General features: G+C 45.9%; 1 protein-coding gene across 1 annotated transcript in view; it reads right to left on the reverse strand.

The window, feature by feature from the left end:
* Positions 1 to 1,045: 1,045 nt before the first annotated feature.
* LOC120033424 (activin receptor type-2A) overlaps positions 1,046 to 23,534 on the reverse strand; it is a 42,972-nt gene continuing 20,483 nt past the window's right edge. The window contains exons 2-11 of the mRNA XM_038979781.1: positions 20,044 to 20,251; positions 19,072 to 19,181; positions 18,007 to 18,161; positions 11,328 to 11,477; positions 10,874 to 11,017; positions 9,924 to 10,069; positions 9,121 to 9,235; positions 8,712 to 8,850; positions 8,288 to 8,418; positions 1,046 to 7,429 (exon numbers count right to left, since the gene is read on the reverse strand). Of these exons, the coding sequence (XP_038835709.1) occupies positions 7,235 to 7,429; positions 8,288 to 8,418; positions 8,712 to 8,850; positions 9,121 to 9,235; positions 9,924 to 10,069; positions 10,874 to 11,017; positions 11,328 to 11,477; positions 18,007 to 18,161; positions 19,072 to 19,181; positions 20,044 to 20,251 (1,493 nt within the window). The 3' untranslated portion in view covers positions 1,046 to 7,234. The remainder of the gene's footprint in view (positions 7,430 to 8,287; positions 8,419 to 8,711; positions 8,851 to 9,120; positions 9,236 to 9,923; positions 10,070 to 10,873; positions 11,018 to 11,327; positions 11,478 to 18,006; positions 18,162 to 19,071; positions 19,182 to 20,043; positions 20,252 to 23,534) is intronic.

A 23,534-nucleotide genomic window follows, 5' to 3' on the forward strand; every position in this document is an offset into this window, starting at 1 on the left:
TATTCGAATATCAAAGGAAATAGTTGCCAATAGTTGCCTTCAGTTGATTCTCTAGTTGGCATTTGAAAAACCCCCACAAAGTACAATTATTTTCTGCCCAGGTCTGCTGTGTATGATGGACTCCAAAGCATTTTTTTAGTTCCTCCAGAGGAAATCTCATTCTATACATCATTTTGACAAGCAAGTTGTCATCAAGGTGGGTCCGCATGACATCATTATCATCTCAGTAGAACACAATTTCCTACACACTATCCATCATATTGTAGCGACCCGCACAGACAGCGGTGTGTTATGTGGTAGGCTATTAGTGGGTTGTGTTGTACTTACCAGTGTTCGCGGGGTCCGACATGCCAATCAACCTGCTATCTGCCAATCACGGGGATGCCTGGAATGTTCTGATGCCGGTCATCCTGGTGGTTGGCGGAGTGGCGTGGAGGGGGGTTGGGCAGGGGGATGGAGCATTGGAAGTTAAGACCAGGTTTAGCCATTGTTCTCTCTCTTACGTCTGGGCTTCACAAGAGAAGGTCACAGTTGGCTTGTGGGGTATCTTTCATTTATTTGGCGTGGGCTACGGCCAAACAGTAGCCTGTGTGAAGTTGGGTTAATAAACCGTCAATTCGTAAACTCAACACTCTGTCTGGACAATTGTTCCTTTATGATCTAGTCAGGTCATTACAATATGTTTTTATAACGTTTCTATAGATCATTCTTAAGGTATCTGCGTCAACAATGAAGAAAGGTCTTCTTTCAGTTTGAAGAGAGTCGATATGCTTGTCAAAGGTAATATTCTTTAATATTGGGTCCAGTTTGAGGGTTGGTTTTGGGCAACCACTGAAAGACATGGGATCCCAAACCATCCCCTCACGGACTGACAATGAATGACCTGATTAAAATGTTTCTGGCATGTGTATATTCCCTGTGTGTAAATAAAATAAAACCTAAGACCCATTCAATGCTAAACGCTGCCATCTAGTGGTCTGTTTTCTGAAACCAACATTATTAGATAAAAACAATTCATAGATGATTTCAGATAGACAACATCAGCAATGAGCAGTCACTATACTTTATTTTAGGGACAATAGCATACAATTTCTCTGTACAATATTTAACATCCACTTCCAACCAGGCATCTGAAAAAGTTTGTTAAATAACTTGCAAAGCATAAAAATTATTGGCAAGTCCACTTGCCAATAGAACAGTCATTTGTGCCAAGTCACACTGTTCGACTATCAGCAAATACAGAACCGAAGCTAACCTAGGTTTAGCTTTAGGGTTGTTTTGAGAGGAAGTGTGTTACAGAAAACACTGTCTGCTGGTCACATACAAGGGATAACATTCTTGCAACACTGCTGGAACATTGTAGCAATGGTATCTCAATGCTGTAGTGTAACGTAAGGGTCTGAGCTAGGATGTCTGAGGTAAAACAATGACTATTTTCACACTACTGAGCCAACCCGAACCATACTTTGCTGGCTCTGATATCTTCCGATCACATTGTCATTTTCAGCTTTCTTCCAGCAACTATGGTGGATGCTTAACCAGGCCATCTCTATCCAACTCGGTTCGGCTTAGTTTGGCTCAGCTCAGCGGTGTGAAAATGGTATAACTGTTGATTCAGGGTTCCATTTGAGGGAACTTTCATCAGACCACCTTAGAAAGAAATTAGTCTCATCTGGGGAAGGAAGAGTGACCGTTTCGGGCCATTTGGGCCATAAATTGATACAATTTAAAAACATAGATATACAAAATAAACAGGTAAAATCTTATTATGTAATAATTCATTTATCTGGGATATTTTTTTCGTGTTTGTGATATATTCTAATAACCATAGAAACAACCTCATGCTATATCCATCATCTACAATCTAAAAATGACATGTGTATTTACATAATGTGCATTTCAATATTCCAGCCAGTCTGAAGTCAAATGTTATTTGGGCTTTCTGAAGTTGATCTGAAAGAAAATCAACCCTCACAAGAAGGCCAAGGTCTGATCAACTAAGAAGATTGTAACAGGGTTTGGGGTTTAAAACATCTGTACAGTGAAATCAGCTTTGTACAAGTAGCTGTGGTTTCAAAATAAAATCATGTACACAAAATTATACCTTCAAAATACCAGAAATCATCAGAGGATCACAACATGGCTACATATTTATTTTTTCTTTCTCAGAAGCACATACGACAATCAAAATAATGCAGTAGAACTGTAGTGATTGTATATTAGACTGTTGGTTCACCACTGACTGCTTGGAAACTGGTGCCCCTTCCACTCTTCCTCCAATGCCCTATGCTTGCTAGTTGCTATTGCTGAGCGCTACAGGGTTCCAGTGTGTAGCGAGGGAGGGGGGGGGGGATTCACAGTAACGGCCACCATTCTACGGCTTTCTCAATTCAAAATGTCCTTGAATCTTCGCATCCCCTCTCCTCCTCAACCATATTAGGCAAGGAGACAGGATGTGCGGAACCAAGGAAAGACTAATTGCGATAGAGCCTACATCCGCTGCGAGACCACTGGCCAACTGCAGCCTTCACCCCCGAGAGTACAGACACAATCTAGTAATACAGTTGGGCCTCCCCTAAGTCCGTTCCACTGTCTTTCAGATAGAGGTAAAGCAATAATTGTTTGAGTTGGCACCTGCCCACCTGCTCTCTGTCTAATACCCGAAAGCTCAGCTCAGCAAATCATTAAAACATCAATACACAAGATGAACTGTTTAAAAAATGCTACAGTGGTGTGAAAGTCGCTCCTGCAGCAATGCAAGTATTTACGCAATTGCACCATTCTGCACGGGTTGCATATACTGTAGTAATTACTGAAAAGCATAGTATTGAATCCCTGAACGTTGCTGTAGATGCTGTAGTTCCAGTTAAAACACTGACGAGGTGTGAAAAGAGAGAATGCAAAGATGAACGCATCATCATCAGTGTCAATGTCACCCAGAAGACACATCTGAGCTCGTACAACAAGCTAGAAATGGTATACAGAACACATTCACAAATCAAATTCCGGAAGGACGACGAGAGTCATCCTTGTTTTGCCCAGGGTGGGCCTACAGTAGTAACGTTGTCACACTGATTAAAGGCTCAACTGAGTTGAGATGATAGAGAGGCTAGAAGTAGAGATGTTTTAACACTATGGTTGAGATGGCACCAGGAAGAGAGAGAGAGTCAGTGTGAAAGGTCACCCGCGTCTCAAAGCAGAAGGGTAGCAGCTAGGGACTGGAGAGACAGGAGGGTAGTAGCTAGGAACTGAGAGAGCGAGAAGGGTAGTAGCTAGGAACTGGAGAGACAGAAGGGTAGTAGCTAGGGACTGTAGAGACAGGAGGGTAGTAGCTAGGGACTGGAGAGACAGAAGGGTAGTAGCTAGGGACTGGAGAGACAGAAGGGTAGTAGCTAGGGACTGGAGAGACAGAAGGGTAGTAGCTAGGGACTGGAGAGACAGGAGGGTAGTAGCTAGGGACTGAGAGAGCGAGAAGGGTAGTAGCTAGGAACTGGAGAGACAGAAGGGTAGTAGCTAGGGACTGTAGAGACAGGAGGGTAGTAGCTAGGGACTGGAGAGACAGAGGGGTAGTAGCTAGGGACTGGAGAGACAGAAGGGTAGTAGCTAGGGACTGGAGAGACAGAAGGGTAGTAGCTAGGGACTGGAGAGACAGAAGGGTAGTAGCTAGGGACTGGAGAAATAGAAGGGTAGTAGCTAGGGACTAGAGACAGAAGGGTAGTAGCTAGGGACTGGAGAGACAGAAGGGTAGTAGCTAGGAACTGAGAGAGTGAGAAGGGTAGTAGTTCGGTACTGGAGAGACAGAAGGGTAGTAACTAGGGACTGGAGAAACAGAAGGGTAGTAGCTAGGGACTGGAGAGACAGAAGAGTAGTAACTAGGGACTGGAGAAACAGAAGGGTAGTAGCTAGGGACTGGAGAGACAGAAGGGTAGTAGCTAGGGACTGGAGAGACAGAAGGGTAGTAGCTAGGAACTGAGAGAGTGAGAAGGGTAGTAGTTAGGGACTGGAGAGACAGAAGGGTAGTAGCTAGGGACTGGAGAGACAGAAGGGTAGTAGCTAGGAACTGAGAGAGTGAGAAGGGTAGTAGTTAGGGACTGGAGAGACATAAGGGTAGTAGCTAGGGACTAGAGACAGAAGGGTAGTAACTAGGGACTGGAGAGACAGAAGGGTAGTAGCTAGGGACTGGAGAGACAGAAGGGTAGTAGCTAAGGACTGGAGAAACAGAAGGGTAGTAGCTAGGGACTGGAGAGACAGAAGGGTAGTAGCTAGGGACTGGAGAGACAGAAGGGTAGTAACTAGGGACTGGAGAGACAGAAGGGTAGTAACTGGGGACTGGAGAGACAGAAGGGTAGTAGCTAAGGACTGGAGAGACAGAAGGGTAGTAGCTAGGGACTGGAGAGACAGAAGGGTAGTAGCTAGGGCCTGGAGAGACGGAAGGGTAGTAGCTAGGGACTGGAGAGACAGAAGGGTAGTAGCTAGGAACTGAGAGAGTGAGAAGGGTAGTTGCTAGGGACCGGAGAGACAGAAGGGTAGTAACTAGGGACTAGAGAAACAGAAGGGTAGTAGCTAGGAACTGAGAGAGTGAGAAGGGTAGTAGTTAGGTACTGGAGAGACAGAAGGGTAGTAACTAGGGACTGGAGAAACAGAAGGGTAGTAGCTAGGGACTGGAGAAACAGAAGGGTAGTAGCTAGGGACTAGAGACAGAAGGGTAGTAACTAGGGACTGGAGAGACAGAAGGGTAGTAGCTAAGGACTGGAGAGACAGAAGGGTAGTAACTAGGGACTGGAGAAACAAGGGTAGTAGCTAGGGACTGGAGAGACAGAAGGGTAGTAACTAGGGACTGGAGAAACAGAAGGGTAGTAGCTAGGGAATGGAGAGACAGAAGGGTAGTAACTAGGGACTGGAGAGACAGAAGGGTAGTAGCTAAGGACTGGAGAGACAGAAGGGTAGTAGCTAGGGACTCGAGAAACAGAAGGGTAGTAGCTAGGGCCTGGAGAGACAGAAGGGTGGTAGCTAGGGACTGGAGAGACAGAAGGGTAGTAGCTAGGGACTAGAGACAGAAGGGTAGTAGCTAGGGACTGGAGAGACAGAAGGGTAGTAACTAGGGACTAGAGAAACAGAAGGGTAGTAGCTAGGAACTGAGAGAGTGAGAAGGGTAGTAGTTAGGGACTGGAGAGACAGAAGGGTAGTAACTAGGGACTGGAGAAACAGAAGGGTAGTAGCTAGGGACTGGAGAAACAGAAGGGTAGTAGCTAGGGACTGGAGAGACAGAAGGGTAGTAGCTAGGAACTGAGAGAGTGAGAAGGGTAGTAGTTAGGGACTGGAGAGACAGAAGGGTAGTAGCTAGGGACTGGAGAGACAGAATGGTAGTAGTTAGGGACTGGAGAGACAGAAGGGTAGTAGCTAGGGACTGATAGAGTGAGAAGGGTAGTAGTTAGGGACTGGAGAGACAGAAGGGTAGTAGTTAGGGACTGGAGAGACAGAAGGGTAGTAGCTAGGGACTGGAGAGACAGAAGGGTAGTAGCTAGGGACTGGAGAGACAGAAGGGTAGTAGCTAGGAACTGGAGAGACAGAAGGGTAGTAGCTAGGAACTGGAGAGACAGAAGGGTAGTAGCTAGGGACTGGAGAGACAGAAGGGTAGTAGCTAGGAACTGGAGAGACAGAAGGGTAGTAGCTAGGAACTGGAGAGACAGAAGGGTAGTATCTAGGAACTGGAGAGAGAGAAGGGTAGTAGCTAGGGACTGGAGAGACATAAGGGTAGTAGCTAGGGACTGGAGAGACAGAAGGGTAGTAGCTAGGAACTGGAGCGACAGAAGGGTAGTAGCTAGGGACTCAGTAGAGACATAAGAGTAGTAGCTACGGACAGGGTGAGACAGAAGGGTAGTAGCTACGGACAAGGTGAGACAGAAGGGTAGTAGCTACGGACAAGGAGAGACAGAGGGGTAGTAGCAAGGGACTCGAGAAGTAGCTAGGGACTGGGAGATACAGATGGGTAATAAGTAGGGAGTCAAGAGAGACAGAAGAGTAGCTTCCTGAGCTTTTTTTAAAAGAAGACCAAAGGATAACCAAAAGGCATGCTCACATCATTAAATACTCGGTTGACACAGCAAGCCAAAATAAGGAAGAAGTGCTTTTTAAAAATCATTTTCAATGAGTTAGGGGGTTATTGAAATACTCTTAAAATGTAGGATTAACATGTTTTCAATAAAAACGATTTAAAACCGCAAGGAAGGACAAAATAAGGAAAAATAATAAGGACAAAAAAAATCGTGCAAAGAAGAAAAACAAGAAGGCAGATGTACGTGTGTAAATGTATGGTCATACATCTCTTGGCAGACTAGTTTTAAAAACTGTGGTGATAACGATTCTACTTTCACCTGCCACAGCTGTACAGTATACAGTTCAATAATACCAAAGTAATGATGTCATCTGAATGGTTTACAGAGATTGCTGTCGTCATAGAAATATACTTAATAGAACTAGAAACAATAGTAGTTCTGTTTCTAGAGTTGCAGTGTTGTAATGAAGATGGAACTGAGGTATACCTTGTTGATTCGAGGGAGGTCTATGGTTTTGCTTTCAAAGTAGTAACGCTTGGAAATGGATCCCCCCTTAAAATAAACCTTGACAGCAGCAGTACACGTGACATTCAGAAGCTGTTTCTTATTGGCATTACAATTGTCATTATCATATAAACAGAAAGGAAACAGCAAAGGAATTTTAAAACAAGTCGCCCTTTTTTCTTTACTGAGCCGTAACAGTTCTTCTTGGAGAGTCCGTCCTCTTCCCCTTCCTCTTCTTAGAAAATAGAACAGAAGTCTGTTAGGAGGTCCTAGTGTTTTCGTTCATATATAAAATATCCCTTTTGCCCAGCTCACAGGGTTTGTTACGACCTAGTGTTGCTCTTTTGATTCTGTTGTACAGTTTGAGGCTCGCTATGGGAGTCCAACTGAATCCAACACATCATGATACTATGAAGTGGGTAGAAACCAAACCAGTGTTGGTGGGCACAGCCAGGTATTTCCTGAATGACAGTAGTGTAGCGCCCAGCACTAAAACACACCACGCCATGCCAGCACACCCATCTGAGGGGGTCAGGGGTCAGAGATGAACCCGGGATCATCCAGAGTTCATGATCCTGAACGGGCCACTCTGGTCGATCAATGTATACCTGAAAACATCCAATCAAAATAGCTCCATGTCCACCACCTGGCACGTCCAGTCAATGTCCGTCCATTCATAGGCTGGACTCTTTGGGAGGGAAGTCCACGTTGGTCACCATGGTGACGACGGTGACAATCTCCTCGGGGGCGATGACGTTGGTCTGGCGTTGCATCTGGATGATGCGTTCCTCCACGCAGCCCGCCGAGAGCCTCGCCTCGGCCTCGTGATCCCAGCACTCCTCGACGGTCTCACACAGCATCACCAGGCCCTGGGACAAGCATAAGAGCATATATATGGTCATTTAAGCCAAAGTTTTTATCCCAAGCATCTCACAGAACCGTCAACATTGACACGCGCAGGACTTGAACCCATAACCCTGATGTTGCTGGCTCTATGTTCTAACCCATTGGTTTCCAACCTTTTTCAGTTACTGTATCACCAACTGAATTTTGCTCTGCCCGGAGTACCCCTGAAATATCCCCTCATGTGGATTTTAACAGTAAACAAATGGTCTCATGAGTCCTAATACCCTTGGTTGGGAACTGCTCTAACCTACTGAGTAATTGGAACCACATGCTAATAAACAATGAATGATCTATACGTTTGAATCGTCATCCTATCCAGTAACACCCCCAGCAAACCCCCTATACTCCTAGTGTGTACTTACTTCACTATATACTTTTCATGTGACAGCGTGTCCTCACCAGTGGTGTAAAGTACTTCAGTAAAAATACTTGAAAGTACTATTTAGGTAGTTTTTTGTGGTATCTGTACTTTACTATTTATATTTCTGCCAACTTTTACTTTACTACATTCTTAAAGAAAATAATGTACTTTATACTCCATACATTTTCCCTGACACCCAAAAGTACTCGTTACATTTTGACAGGAAAATGGTTTGCTTAACATGTGAAATGATTTTTACTCTTAATACTTAAGCATATTTTAGCAATACATTTTATTTTTGATACATATAAGCATATTTAAAACCAAATACTTTTAGGCTTTTGCTCAGTTTTTACTGGGTGACTTTCACTTTTACTTGAGTCATTTTCTATGAAGGTATCTTTACTTTTACTCAAGTATGACAGTGGAGTACTTTTTCCCACCACTGGTCTTCACTCACTGTGTGTTTCTGCCAGCACTCTCGGAGGCAGGGCCGTAGCTTCTTGTGGACCACCACCTCCTGCATATCCTCTAGAGACGGGTGTTGGCCGACCTCCTCCTCGAAGGGCAGTGTGTACTCATCCACAGGACCTGCAACAAAACACACACACAGCATGAGAATACAGAGAAAACACACACACACACACCAGCAGAGAAGCCACACACACACACACACACACAGACACACAGACACACAGACACACGGTGACTCCTTTGGGATCACATTCGGCAATGTAAGTATTCTGGTCACTTCCGTCAGCTCCACATGGAGTCAGCAGTCGGGCCGTGTCCCCGAGTCACTGATCCTTACTGAGACGCACAAGGTCAACATACCCGTTGCAAACACACGAGGACACACACACGCACACACATTTTTCTCTCACCATCTGCAGCGGTGCAGCGAGCGGCCAGCTCCCACAGCACCAGCCCCATGGCGTACATGTCTATCCTCAGGAAGGAGTCTCTCTGGAAGTTGATGGCCCCCTCCAGCACCTCAGGGGCCATGTAGCGCCTCGTGCCCACCTGGAGAAGCACAACACAAGGCTACAAGGTTACACTCTGTCTCATGTCAACAACACACTGCCCTAAGGTCATAGTTCACTCCGAAATCAACGGTTGTCCGATATTTACGCGCCTCTTACGGACCTCAATGTGGGATATTACACCGGTTTTGAAGTCTGAACATGTATTTGATTTTGGAGTGAAATGCAGTATCCCTACATTTGCGGATAATGTATTCACCGATTTCTGCAGGTTAATACAGCATCAGAATAACCAGCAACATTATTTTACCTGTCCGTGGGCGTCTCCTGCTGACTTCCCAGCTTCAAACTTCAGGGCCAGGCCAAAGTCCGCTATGCAGGCTGTCAGGTTGTTCTTCAGAAGCACGTTCTTGCTCTTCATGTCCCTGTTGGAGCCAGAAAGAGAGCGATAGAGAGAGGGATAAGTAAACAGCAGACAGAGGAACAAGGGGAGTGGGCCTCAATTCTATCGATGTGATGGAATGTATTCATTCCCCCCCCCCCCCCCCCCAGAAACAATAACGTTTTTTTTCTTTTTTTCTTTATTTTATTTCACCTTTATTTAACCAGGTAGGCCAGTTGAGAACAAGTTCTCATTTACAACTGCGACCTGGCCAAGATAAAGCTAAGCAGTGCGACAAAAACAACAATACAGAGTTACACGTGGGATAAACAAACGTACAGTCAATAACACAATAGAAAATTCTGTATACAGTGTATGCAAATTAAGTAAGGAGGTAAGGCAATAAATAGGCCAATAGTGGCGAACCAATTACAGTTTAGCATTAACACTGGAGTGATATATGTGCAGATGAGGATGTGCAAGTAGAAATACTGGTGTGCAAAAGAGCAGAAAAAAACATAAAACAAATATGGGGATGAGATAGGTAGTTGGTTGGATGGGCTATTTACAGATGGGCTGTGTACAGCTGCAGCGATCGGTAAGCTGCTCTGACAGCCGATGCTTGAAGTTAGTGAGGGAGATATACGTCTCCAACTTCAGCAATTTTTGCAATTCGTTCCGTTTTTGATTCAAGGTAGGGCCGGGCCGAGCCGATACCACCCCCCACCCACCTGTGTGCGACGGCGGGCTTGTGTCCGTCCTTCAGCCCAGGGATGTCCTCGTGGAGATAGGCCAGGCCACGGGCCAAGGTCTGGGAGATGTGGCACAGCTCGTTCCACGACACCACGTTGGCCTTCAGGTAATCAGTCAGAGAGCCCTGTGGGGGAAACACAATTAGTGTTTGTCTTTTTTCTATTCACCCTACAGGATTGTACGCAGGAAAATGAGGACATCTCTGATTCTGCTACATGACATGACAAAGTAGTTGTAGTAACACTGTCCAACCACTGGAGGGCAGACAACCTGTAGTTGCCAGTCATTGGAAACCTGCTTCAGGGGCTGACCCTGTGCTGCTTCCAGCCTCTTGGTATATGTGTGGCAGAGGAGGCTGATGGGAAGAGCTATAGGGGGACGGGCTTATTGTAATGGCTGGAATGGAATTAATGGAACGGAGTAAAACAAGCGGTTTCCATATGTTTGATGTGGGAACCATTTATTCCATTCCAGTTGTTACAATAGTCCGTCCCCCTATAGCCCCTCCCACCAGCCTCCTGTGGTGTGTGGTGTCTGGTCGGTTGGGGTTTTAAGAACAAATAGACCAGGGTTCCCCAACCGGCGACCCGCAGGCTAATTATATTTGAGACAATTTTTGGGGGGTCTTTTCAGCTCCAAGTAATTTTAATTTTGGAAATCTCTTCCAAAGTATTCCCATGCATAATAGAGAGATATATGAGATTGTATAGAAATGAAAGCAAGGTTTAATTTTTTGTTTGTTTTTTTGTCAAATATATCTGTTTGGGCTTCTTGTGGTCAATTTGCAGTCTACAAATGATTTGTAATTATGTTCCGGCCCACTGACCATCCTGTCAAGAAAAAATCATCCTGCAGCTGAATCTAGTTCATGATCCCTGAAATAGACAAATGTAAATTTCAACGGACAATCAAGTTTACGTATTCGTACGTTGTCGTGATAGGCTGTGATGAGCCAGAGGTCTATGTCCATGTTGTTGCCTCTCTTCTCCACACCGATAAAGTGGAGCAGGTTCTCGTGTTTCATCCCACTCAGGCTGTAGATCTCATACTCGTTCTGCCATGACAGCTTGTCCTGCAGGCGACACCCCAACACACAACATTAGGTTCTCTGTAGCTCAGTTGGTAGAGGATGGCGCTTACTACGGCAGGATTGTGGGTTTGATTCCCGGGACCACCCATACGTAAAATGCTTGCACACATTACTAAGTCGCTTTGGATAAAAGCGTCTTCTAAATGACTTATATTAGCTATTTCACCTTGTGTGATGTACAAATATGACATAAATTGAACACGATAACTAATAGAGTTAAACCTCAAATCAACCAATTATTTGTATAAAGTCATTTTTATATCAACGGTGTACCTCAACTTCCAACTCATACCTGAATGGGGAAGACCTTGACAGCCACGTAGTCGTTGAGGAGCTGAGCCTTCCACACACAGCCGAAGCGCCCCCTGGCTTTGATCTCGATCAACTGCAATGGCTTCTGCCCCATGATGGGCGAGGGAGGGGTGTGTGGCCCCAGTTGTTCCTGTAGCAGAGGGCAGGCAGGGAGATAGACAGCAGGTTGGTACTGGGATCAATAAAAACACTCATACACTCAACACTCACTGTACTACCACTGCGCCATAGAGGCTACATACTTGGTGTTGGGCCATTTCAATTCAGTCAATTGATTCAGGAGGTAAATTGAAATGCCAATTCTAATTTCCATCATTGCTTCTCAGTTGAGAATAGCGGAGAGAGAACAGGTGCACGTCCTCACAGTATCCGGTCCCCACATGATGCCGATACACCGGATACAATTTTATTGTATCTAATTAGTTCCGTCATTGCGCTAACAGGAACAGCATTTTTAAACTCTGTGTAATTTTAAAAAGCTGTGTAATTGCTGGGCACATACTTGGGAAGACAGATCATTATTATAAAGAGTCCAGACTAGACAAGACATTGATGAGAACCTGATGAGATTCATCGGAAAGATTTCCATCATGGAAAACAGTATTAGTTAGTCCAGACAGAGTGGTGTGAACGTTTAAAACACTGTCTGTAGGGATCATTCCAGGACAAGGAGAGGGCATTGCTGTATTCTACTTCAGTTATGTGGTCCTGTGGGGCTCAGTTGGTAGAGCATGGCACTTGCAACGCCAAGGGTTGTGAATTCGATTCACACAGGGCACAAGTACTAAAAAAAATTAAATGCACTCACTACTTACTGTAAGTCGCTCTGGATAAGACCGTCTGATAAATGACTAAAATGCTATAAGATGAATGCAACGGTGATAGAGGATGCCTCCCTACGTGGTGCGCTACTTTTGACCAGGGCCCATAGGACTCCGGTCAAAAGTAGTGCACTATATAGGGAATAGGGCGCCTTTTGGGGCCGCACCCAGAGTCTCCCCAAAAATATCTCAAGGCCTTCACAGGGCATTAGCTCTGTCAGTCCTACCGTCTCTTCAAAAAAATGGACCAACATCCGCTTTCAATTAGATCTTTCCATGTTATTACAGGTCTATTTGAAGACCAAGGGTATCTTTTACAAATCCTCCCACATAAAATATAGAGTAAATAAGAGCCAGAGGAGAAGAGAGGAGAGGTCTGGGACTTAGATGAAGCTAGGTAATAAAGAGAGGGGAGGGAGCCTTCAGCCTTAGATTATTGTGATGCGTCCAAATGGTTCTCTATTTTCTCAACTACTTTTGACCAAGGCCTATATGGTTCTGGTCAAAAGTAGTGCATTATATATGCAATAGGGGGCCATTTGGGATGCCGGCGTGATCGGCAGGGTTGAAGACAAGGATGGTGTGGCAGTGGCTGCTGTCAGAAGTAATGCCATGTATATAGCATATTTATATCTGGGTAGTGTATCGCATGAAGAGCAACATGATACGAGTGGCCTGGATGGGTCAAGCCTCTCCCTCTGGTGATGGCGTAGGGCAGGGTTAGTCTCATATCAACAACGTGGTAGAGGGAGCAAGTGTTACAAATTGTGTGTGTATGTGTTCCAAATATAAAAATGGGTCAAGTCAGCTGGTCCTCTGGATTAAAACTAATCACTTCCACGTGTGACTTTCGAGAGAGAGAGAGAGTAAGATGTCACCATTGATGTGGAGCTCCAAAACCGAACAGTACGTAGTGGCTGGTTCAATGGTAACCACGGACGGAAAGCGGAACAAGTGAGGGGTGTTCGGAGGGGGGGCATTGTGGCCCTGCAGAGCTGAGGAATGGTGAGAGGGAGGTTGGGCAGACTCTGACATTGAACACGGTCTCAGTAAACACATCAGATGCCATCCTGCCCTACACGCTTACTCCTGGATTTCCCCATAGTTTCAATAATTAATCAGACGCTTGAAAGCTGAGTCGTAAAAGCAGGTTTGAAAACCATATTGTGTTTAATGGAGAGACGCCCCTGGGTGGAGAGGCGCCCCTGGGTGGAGAGGCGCCCCTGGGTGGAGAGGCGCCCCTGGGTGGAGAGACGCCCCTGGGTGGAGAGACGCCCCTGGGCACTGATAAAAGGCCCTCAATAGAATTCCACCCCGTTTATATGGCACGACAATAATCATGCGATACAGTACCCAGATGTAAATAAAAACAAACAAACAATTGTGTTGTTTATTTACGGCCAATTTACGATCTGGTCCGTCCTTGGTGGTGGTAAGACGGTTATGAATCGTGGTGTGTGACCATATTGGCACCATACAGTGCACTACTTTTAACCAGAGCCCTATGGGCCCTGGTTAAAAGTAGGGCACACTATAGGGATAGGGTGTCATTTTGGAGGCATCCTTGGCTAGCACTGTAGTCACACATGCAACAAGGAGTGGTCGCATTGAAGGACTGTTTTGTTTCTAAAAGCCTAAGTCCTCAGGAACCACGACACAGCCAAGGAGGCTAAGGAGCATTCACAATAGATACCAGCTGTACCACGGGACAATTGGGAAGAGGTAAGCCTAGTTAACCCTGTTAATGAGGTGAGGGCAATTCCGTCAGATCCACTGACCACAGATCCACTCTAAAGACCTAGGAGGAGTCTCAAATGGCACCCTATTCCCTATAAAGTGCACTATTTTTGACCGGGGCCCACGAGCTCTGGTCAAAAATACTGCACTATTTAGGGAATAGGGTGCCAATTGGCATGCAGATCATGTCTTGTGCAACATGGATGATGGGCCCGGGTCAAAAGTAGTGCACTATTTAGGGAATAGGGTGCCAATTGGGATGCACCCCTAGGCCTGCGTCAGTGGCAGACAGTTCAAGTAAAGCACTACAAAAGCAGGAGCGGCATCTCTTTCTCGAGAACTGTTCTGATCCCCTTGGCTGTGTACAGTGACCGGTCAGTCACAGTGTCACCTGACCCAGGCTCCGTTCACCAGGTGGTTGGGTGGCTGAATGGCGTGCATTACACTTTGTCAGCACACCACACTGTGCCACAGGAAATGTTAAAAATACCTGACTCCATCTGCACAAACCCATCCAAACCTGACGCATGAGGCCTTCAAACAATCCAACATCTCCGCTACTTCAATTACAGCAATTGACATATGACATTGAAAGCACCACATGCTGCTGGGGGTTAACAATAGTCCTTTGTTGCGAAATGTTGGCTAAATGTTGACCAGCGTCACATCAAAGGCCATATTTGTATTTAAATTGGTCTAATGCTGCTTTCATCCATGTATTAGCACAAGACACGGGTTGCGTCCCAAAAGGCACTGTATTCCCTACATAGTGCACTACTTTTGACCAGAACCCTACGGCCCATGGGCAAAAGTATTCCAGTGTTTAGAGAATAAGGTTTCATTTCAGAGGCAGCCTTTCCGTATTCAGTGGATTCCAACCCCTCTTTCATGTACATGTCGGCACAAGACATCTTAGTAGCTACCCTTGGTTGCATTGCAACAGACAAAAAGTGCAAAATATTATCATCCAAAGTGGACATCCATGCTCATTGAATGCATTTTCTACATTGACCGACTCATGCACTTTGATTGGTCATTGGTTGATTCCATATTATTTAGCATTACAAAGGATTTTAAAAAACACATGACGTCCATGCAAAAATAGAATTAAATAAAAAAATCCATAAAAGCAACGATGACTCACATATAGAGGACATTTCAAAAATACATTAAAAAATAAACCCATCCCAAAGAAAGAAAAACGACAATCGGGAAGCAGTCAGAAATTAAATGGGCCCAGTTATCAAGCTCCCTCCCAACCAAAACCCACTGAAATTGAAAAGTGTTGGAGTTTAATTACACGTATCTTACCTCTATCATTATATGAAAGGCGTGCTTGTTATAGGATAGAAAAGAGGCAAAAAGAAATGATTGTTTTCAGTGAGGGTGAAATGGGGGTAGATAAAGGCGGAGCAGTCACGTCCCGGATGATAGATGACTCTCTCTCTCCCGCTTTCCTCTTGGGCCTGTGGTGTGAAAGCGGTGGGCCACCTCCCTTTTCTTCTCTCTCGCCCCTCTCTCTCCTCCTGGGTCTGGCATGTGAAAGATGTGGCCCTGTGTGTGTAGTCAGCTACTGAATCAATTCCAGCTTCCCCTGACCTCTCATGGCTGTATGAAAAATAGAGCCCCGATAACAAATATGTGAACAGCATCATCTGGCGCCGCAGCATGTGATGACCATGTGTTTGTGCTTGTGTGGGAAAGCGAATTTATACTGAGTATACGAAACATCTTTCCATGACAGAGACTGACCAGTGAGTCCAGGTTAAAGCGATGACCCTTTATTGATGTCACTTGTTAAATCCACTTCAATCAGTGTAGATGAAAGGGAGGAGACAGGTTAAATCAGGATTTTTAAGCATTGAACAGGGCTTGGTGGTAGGTGCCAGGCGCACCGATGTGTCAACTGCAACACTGCTGGGTCTTTCACGCTCAACAGTTTCCCGTGTGTATAAAGAATGGTCCACCTCCCAAAGGACCTTCCAGCCAACTTGACAACTGTGGGAAGCATTGGAGTCAACATGGGCCAGTATCCCTGTGGAACGCTTTCGACACCTTGTAGAGTCCATGCCCTGACAAATTGAGGCTGTTCTGAGGGCAAAAGGGGATGCAACTCAATATTAGGAAGGTATTCTTAATGTTTTGTACACTCAGTGCAGGCCAGTATAGAAGTTAAAACGATAAAAATAGAGAAGCCATCTCCTTTTCTGCCTGAGCCTTTTTTTTTATACTCAAACTGTTTTCATACAGATGTAGGATCTTAATTGCATCACCCCGTTGCAGGAGATCTTTCCTGCGAGGTTTAAAAGTTAGTAATTTCCACTTTGAAATTTCAAACTTGTTTTTCCCTAACGAGAAATGTATCAACCGCTACAAAAATGTCAATTAATTATAACCTACATTTCTTGTTGCTGCAGGATTATTTTCCTGCTGTAGCATACGGGCTCAAATTAAGATACCACATCTGGACGCGATCGTGATTGTGGCGTCCCTTGAAAGGTTGCCAATCCCTTCTCGCTCACTCTCACTCTGTAACAAAGCACAGTTAAGTGTTCACCTTTATAAAAAGGCTCATTAATAATGGAGGCCTCAGCTCATGTTCTATACAGTAAGACAGGTGGTTAGGAGAGTGGCTGCAGTGCCCAAGCAGGACAGTCCTAAATGACATCCCTGTCAGAACTAGCCCTGGGGCCGTGTATGCATGTACAGTACCGCTGCTAGACTCTTTGGCAACCTCTAGGACATAGACTAACAGTTTCCTAGCATTTCCTGTATTCCATTGTTGTATTCATAACAAATAGACGGATGCTCTTAATGCACATTCTCCAGGCTCACCTCACCTGTGTGTCACGGCTGCTCGTCTGGCTACAGCAGAGCTTTAAATAAACCCACGTGAGGGCAAATGTTACGGAGGGGGGCGCTTGTTGTAACAAATCAGACATGACACGGTGATTAAGACTCGAAGTGAGCGAGTTTAGTCCGGTGTCAGAGATCAGCTGCTCGCAAGGCACGGCAATCAGCACTTCTGTTCAAAGGAGATGTGTTATGGATTAAACATGGATGCTTTAAGGGCCCAGGGTTAGAGCCAGCCTCCAGGGGAAGGAGGGGGGAAGAGAGGGGAACGGGGGAGAACGAGGGAGAGAGCCTGACGGCATTATTTATTCGTTTGTGCTTTTCCCCTCACTTTCCCTTTCAGGCCAAAACCGCACCCAGGGTGCTCTCTCCTCCATGGCATCGTGGCCACGTAGTGCTGGGAATAGTCCCAGCTCAGCCCAGAAATAGATGACAAACACAGGGAGCCTGTCTGGCCCTGGGATGGAGGTGGAGGAGTGGGGTCAGGACACACTGTTCTGTATGACGCAGTAATCAAGCACAGTAACCAAACATTTCACGGCATCGCGGGCTCCCTCTCGAACACACTGCAAAGGGCAACAGACGGAGGGAAGGCAGTGGCAGTGTGCTGGTGATATTTGTGTTGATTGAACGGCAGTTTACAAAGAGCTGTACAGGAGCAGGCTTGAGAGAGCCACCCTTCTCCGACCACAGAGCCCTATTCTCAGTGAACCAGGGTGAACAAACGACAGCTTTGTGTGTGTCCGTCGTGTGCCTGTGTGTATGGCCACAGTAACGGCTGGAGCGCTAAGCAGATACACATTTCACAGTATTAGTGGCAGGCTGTGCCCACGCAGACTGCAGGGACCGCACGCACACACACACACACACTGCCGCACGCGGTCGAGTGGGGGCTAGGCTTCCTGTCACTCTCCAGCAAATCACATTTGTGTTCGCTTCAGATCAGCAAGTTCCAATGTTCTCTTCTGCTATCCATTGTTTTGCATCCGTTTTTCTTGCCAATGTTGGTGAGTCACTCCTATATCAAGATTAAAACACCAAGCAGCGAGGGGTACTTCTTGTGCTTTTTCTGTACAGCCGAGACAAGTATGACGAATCATCGCACACACACACACACACACACACACACACACACACACACACACACACACACACACACACACACACACACACACACACACACACACACACACACACACACACACACACACACACACACACACACACACACACACTCTTCAGTCTTACCTGTGTTGGCACCAGGACGGGCGGGTATGCCAGCTTGTGATGACGGTACATCCAGAAGGAGAAGAGGACGATGGCGGCGATGCCCATAATGGGCACCAGAGAGTACAGCAGGGTGTTGAACAGCTGAGGCTTCTGGGTAAACGGGTTGGAGGTCGCTGTGGACGAGAGACCGGGGGGGGGAAGAAGGCGGTAATGGGGAGGAGGGGGAAGGGGGGAGAAAATGAGAGGTAAGGGTTACATAAAGGTGCGAGAACGGGGGGGGATGGTGGAAAGAGAGGAAAGGGGGTTGGCGAGGAGGGGGCAGGGAGATGGAGAGAGAATACACCTTAATACAGGTATGCAGACGTGCTTTGTTCCCCTCATATTTTCATCACACCATACACAATGGTATCAGAAGACTAGTAGCGCAACACTCTAAAAATAGTTCCAACAAAAAGCTCAACACATCTGGGTCGCTTCAACAAAATCCTCTAAATAGTGAGATTAATAGTGACATGCAGTTCATGAGAACGTAAGCCAGCAGCCAAAAATAACCACCGAAAAAACCAAGTGACCCACAAAACAAATAGCTAAGCCTTACTGTGCAGTGCACCCCCTTGTCATATCACAAAGATGTAGTATTTGATGTGATCAGCCACTGGTATGCCATCACGGTTCTCTGCCATCACGGTTCTCTGCCATCACAGACACGGCTGGATTGTATTATTGCTGTGGTTTCCCTTCCTGTGACACTGAGGTTGTCTGGGGCTGGGCTTGGTGGCCCCGACGGACCCCACTAGTTGCTACACTGTGACTGGGCCCAGACAGGTCCCTACTGGCCCCCATAGAGAGGAGGACAGTGGCCAGCCTGGACACAGAGTTTCAAATTAAAGCAGTAAATCTCTGGGCCCTGGTAAAGTAGAACACCTTGTGTCTCTCGTGTTTGTGAGGGAATATGCCCCAGTGTCTCTTGGGTTAGGTTGGGTTATTCTTACCGACTGATCGTCTGCGTTCGGCTGGAAAACCGACAGAGGAGGATGTGACATTACATCAGCTTCCTGTGTGTGAACTTACACGATGACTTACTTTGGACAGCCTGCGTGTCGGGGCTGTAGAGGAACTTCTCGTTACACGTGTTGCCTTCGCAGCAACAGAAGAAGACGTCCGGACTCTCCTTCGTCTCCACACATTCACTACTGCGGCAGAGAGAGAGAGAGAAAGACAGAAGAAGAAAGAAAAGAACACACCTCTGTCACAAAGGTAGAGAGATGAGTGCTGGCAGCCCTCCACTGAACCGATCCCCCTCTTTCTCTGTCTGGGGAGGACGAACTACCTCTTTGCAGGAATGGACAGACAACCACTCTAAAAGCCAATTTGTGCTTGATCTGGAAAATGTGGTCGGAGGCGCCGTATGGATGGCCTGACGCCATCGCGGGGCCTCCGGAAGCACGCAGTGGCCAAAATGAGCTCCGTACCGCATCGCCATGCGCCTCTCAAATTCTGTAACAACGCGGAGGGCTCCGTATGGTGCCGCATTGACATGATTGGTTGACGGTAGGTGAGGACGGGAGGTCCTGTATAAACACAAACTCACTTCCTTCAAAACAGCTTTGGGCTGCTCGGTGAAGCGCAAGAAGTGTGAATGCCCTGACTTCTGCAGTGGCCGTATCACTGTAAATGCTGCACAGCCAATGCAGACGTCGGATTGACCACGCAGCGCCTTTAAAGATGTACTAAGTCAACCGTCATACAAAGGACAGTATGACCTAAACGAATAAGTGTTAGTCACCATCTGCAAGAAAGGACTGAAGTACAGTGCTTCAGACCACCAACCCTTAAACTTAACCACTAGCCCTACGTCTAATAAGAATATATGCCATTTAGCAAACGCTTTTATCAAAAGTGACTGTTTTCGTGCATACATTTCCACGTATCGGAGGTCCCGGGAATCGAACCCACTATCCTGGCATTACAAGCGCCATGCTCTACTAACTGACCTACAGAGGACCACTAATCCCTAAGTCTACCGTCTTGCCTCAGAATAAGACACTACCTAACCTGTCATAGCAGTTGACATCGTCCAGCCAGCAGCCCTGCTTGACGATCTCGATGGTTCCCGAGGTGTTTTTCCAGGTGGCGAAGCAGTGGAGCCTCTTGTCCTTGTCGCCGTAGCAAGGCTCGATGCCACTGCGGTTGGTTCGCTCCTTCTCCCAGCTAGAGTTGTAGTAAACGCACTCCTGTGTCTCCGAGCGACCCAGGATTGCACCTACAGGGACAGAGCAAGAGACACACCAGCAGAACAAGTCATTCACAGCCTGTATTCTACATACGTTACAGCCTTATTCTAAAATTGATTCAATCAAAAATGTTCATCAATCTACACACAATACCCCATAATGACAAAGCAAAAACTGTTTTTGAGAATTGTTAGCACATTTTTTTTTTAAATAACAAAATACCTTATTTAAATAAGCATTCAGACCTTTTGCTATGAGTCTCGCAATTGAGCTCAGGTGTATCCTGTTTCCATTGATCATCCTTGAGATGTTTCTACAACTTGATTGGAGTCCTGTGGTGAATTCAATTGATTTGGAAAGGCACACATTATAAAGGTCCCAGTTGACAGTGCATGTCAGAGAAAGAAACCAAGCCATGAGGACGAAGGAATTGTCCGTAGAGCTCCGAGAAAGGATTGTGTCGAGGCACAGATCTGGGAAGGGTACCCAAAAAGTTCTCCAGCATTGAAGGTCCCCAAGAACACAGTGTCTTCCATCATTCTTAAATGGAAGTTTGGAACCACCAAGACTCGTCCTAGAGCTGGCCACCTGTCCAAACTGAGCAATCGGGGGAGAAGGGCCTTGGTCAGGCAGGTGACCAAGAACTCGATGGTCACTCTGACAGAGCTCCAGAGGTCCAGAGCTCCTCTGTGGAGATGGGAGAACCTTCCAGAAGGACAACCATCTCTGCAGCACTCCAACAATCAAGCCTTTAAGGTGGAGTGGCCAGACCGAAGCCACTCCTCAGTAAAAGGCACATGACAGCCCGCTTGGAGTTTACCAAAAGGTACCTAAAGGACTCTCAGACCATGAGAAACAGGACTCTTTGGACAACGGCTTCAGGCCAAGTCTCAATGTCCTTGAGTGCGCCCATCCAGAGCTCGGACTTGCACCTGATTGAACATCTCTGGCGAGACCTGAATATAGCTGTGCAGCGACGCTCCCCAGCCAACCTGACAGAGAATGGGAGAAACTCGCCAAAATACAGGTGTGCCAAGCTTGTAGGGTCATATCCAAGAAGATTCAAGGCTGTAATCACTGTCAAAAGGTGCTTCAACAAAATACTTTTTTTAAACTCTAAAAACCTGTTTTTGCTTTGTAATTATGGTGTTTTGTGCGTAGATTGATGAAGGGGGAAAAACAATTTAATAAAATGTTAGAATAAGGCTGTCATGTAAACAAAATGTGGAATAAGACAATGTGTCTGAATACTTAACGAATGCACCGTACAACATAGGCGGCTAACAGAGCTCATAACAGGGCAGCAATTGCCTCAACTAGGTGTACATTCACGCCATTTGTTTAGTTCACTGGACAGTAGTGTACAGATGTCAAACAGGGCTGCTTTTACAATCTGACTGATTGATTAACTGACGGGAGGCTAAATGTGGCATTCTGGTTATAGCCTGCGTGTCCTTAAAAGACACAGACAGACGCCGTGCACACACAGGAAAACAACACGTGCATTTTCAAATAGTACAGCTAGGCTATTGATGTGTACAGCAGCTTCCATGTAACTGAGGTAGGGGTCTAACTTTAGCTACGTCATGTTTTTTTCAGCAGGGCACTGACTGAATCAGGCAGGCTGAAATAAAAAAGGGCCACAGAAGTCAAGTGCTTTGGGCCAGAGTCATGCTGCAGTGGTAGGTTGTTTTAAGCAACTACGTAAACAGCATCCAGGCTGAGGGCACATTCTAACAAAATGGTGGTGGTTAAGGTGAGTTTCCCCCTTACGATGTAAAGCGCTTTGGGTACCACCGTTCGTAGGAAGGCGCTATTTAAATCCAACCCTCGCCTTTGGTGTGCTTTGCACTTGCCTCACACAGTTAGAGAACTGCACACACAGGGAGGGCCAAAGTCCAGCAATAATCATTAAGGAAGGAGCTTTGCCTCTGATGCATGGGGGATTTGTTCATTCGATTTATAAGTGGTCAAAAAAAGATGATTCCATACAAAACAGACCTCAGTTTACACCTATTAAACAGGTGAAACAAAATTGTTCCAGCGGGTAAGAGAAGGAGCACTGCACTCAACGCTCTGTCCTACTGCTCTTAGCTACCATTCCTCCAGTAGGAATCCTCTAATTCCCGCCTCACAACCCTGAGAAGACCCATGTTCGGGAACCAGACTCCCGGCTCTGGTCCTCCTGCCGCTTCAGCTTGCTCTGGTTGGTTCTCTCACTCAGAAGCTAAGAACAGCTCTGGCAGTGGGATGTGCTGCTCTGTGCCCAGGCTGTAGGCTGTTGTAGGGCCGTTTGTATCCCCTGGCAGCCTGCCTCTCTGGTATCTCATACCCTGGCTCGGCTTGGCAGACCTGGGCTCAACAACACCACGTCACTGCCTCACTCACAGCCTGCCAGGGCTGCTGTGTGTGGGTGGGAGGCCAAACTCTCTCCCTCTCTCCTCACAGGGACGAAAGGCAATGCTGGGAATCAGATGCAGGTGGATCTCTCTTCTTGTATACAAGAATATGCTGTTTTATGGAAGCCTTTGGGCAATTCCATGGTAATGGATTTACGCTTTGACTCACATTCACTTAAAATGTATGCTAAACAAAAAAACATTGATTTCAAAGTTTAACAAACCACACAACTCTATGTACAAGGTCTACATTTAACAATTTCCACAAATTGTCACAAAAACGAATTTACTGTTAAGAATGATGCAAAGATTGGTAAGAGAATTATGGTAGAATCTCCCTCTGTTTATGCACGTTTTCCAAAAACTCTTAAATATCTGCTCGGAAATTAAAATTGCAAAATGCCTGCAGAAAGAATGTGGTGTCAGCTATGACATGACACCCATTTATTTTGGTTATTGACCTACGGTAGGTAGTAAGTGGATTTACATCCGGTAACGGAATTACGAGAGAGGGAGAGTGGGAGGTTGTCCAGACGGTCTTACGTTGACCACCAGACAACAGAAAAAAAAACTGTTATGAGCTGAACATAACAGTATGCCAGTGGAAGGGAAAACAGTAGCAAGTGACCAAACTGTGGTTTGTGGCTACTATGATTTCTATTAATTCTGCTACTGATTTGGAAACAAAATTACCCATTTTAAATCACAGCCTAAACATTTATAAAACACATTTGATATCAGTTAAAACACTATAACTAATTGGTAGGTTTCCTTGTTACTTCTGCGAACTTTCATTATCCTCCCTCTTCATGAGAGAGAGAAAGAAATGAGAAAAAATCTTAAAAAGATCCAATGCAGACGTTTTTATCTCAATATCAAATCATTTCTGGGCAACAACTACAGTGACTTCAGA

The sequence above is a fragment of the Salvelinus namaycush genome, chromosome 40, assembly GCF_016432855.1.
Source record: "Salvelinus namaycush isolate Seneca chromosome 40, SaNama_1.0, whole genome shotgun sequence".
Lineage (NCBI taxonomy): Eukaryota > Metazoa > Chordata > Actinopteri > Salmoniformes > Salmonidae > Salvelinus > Salvelinus namaycush.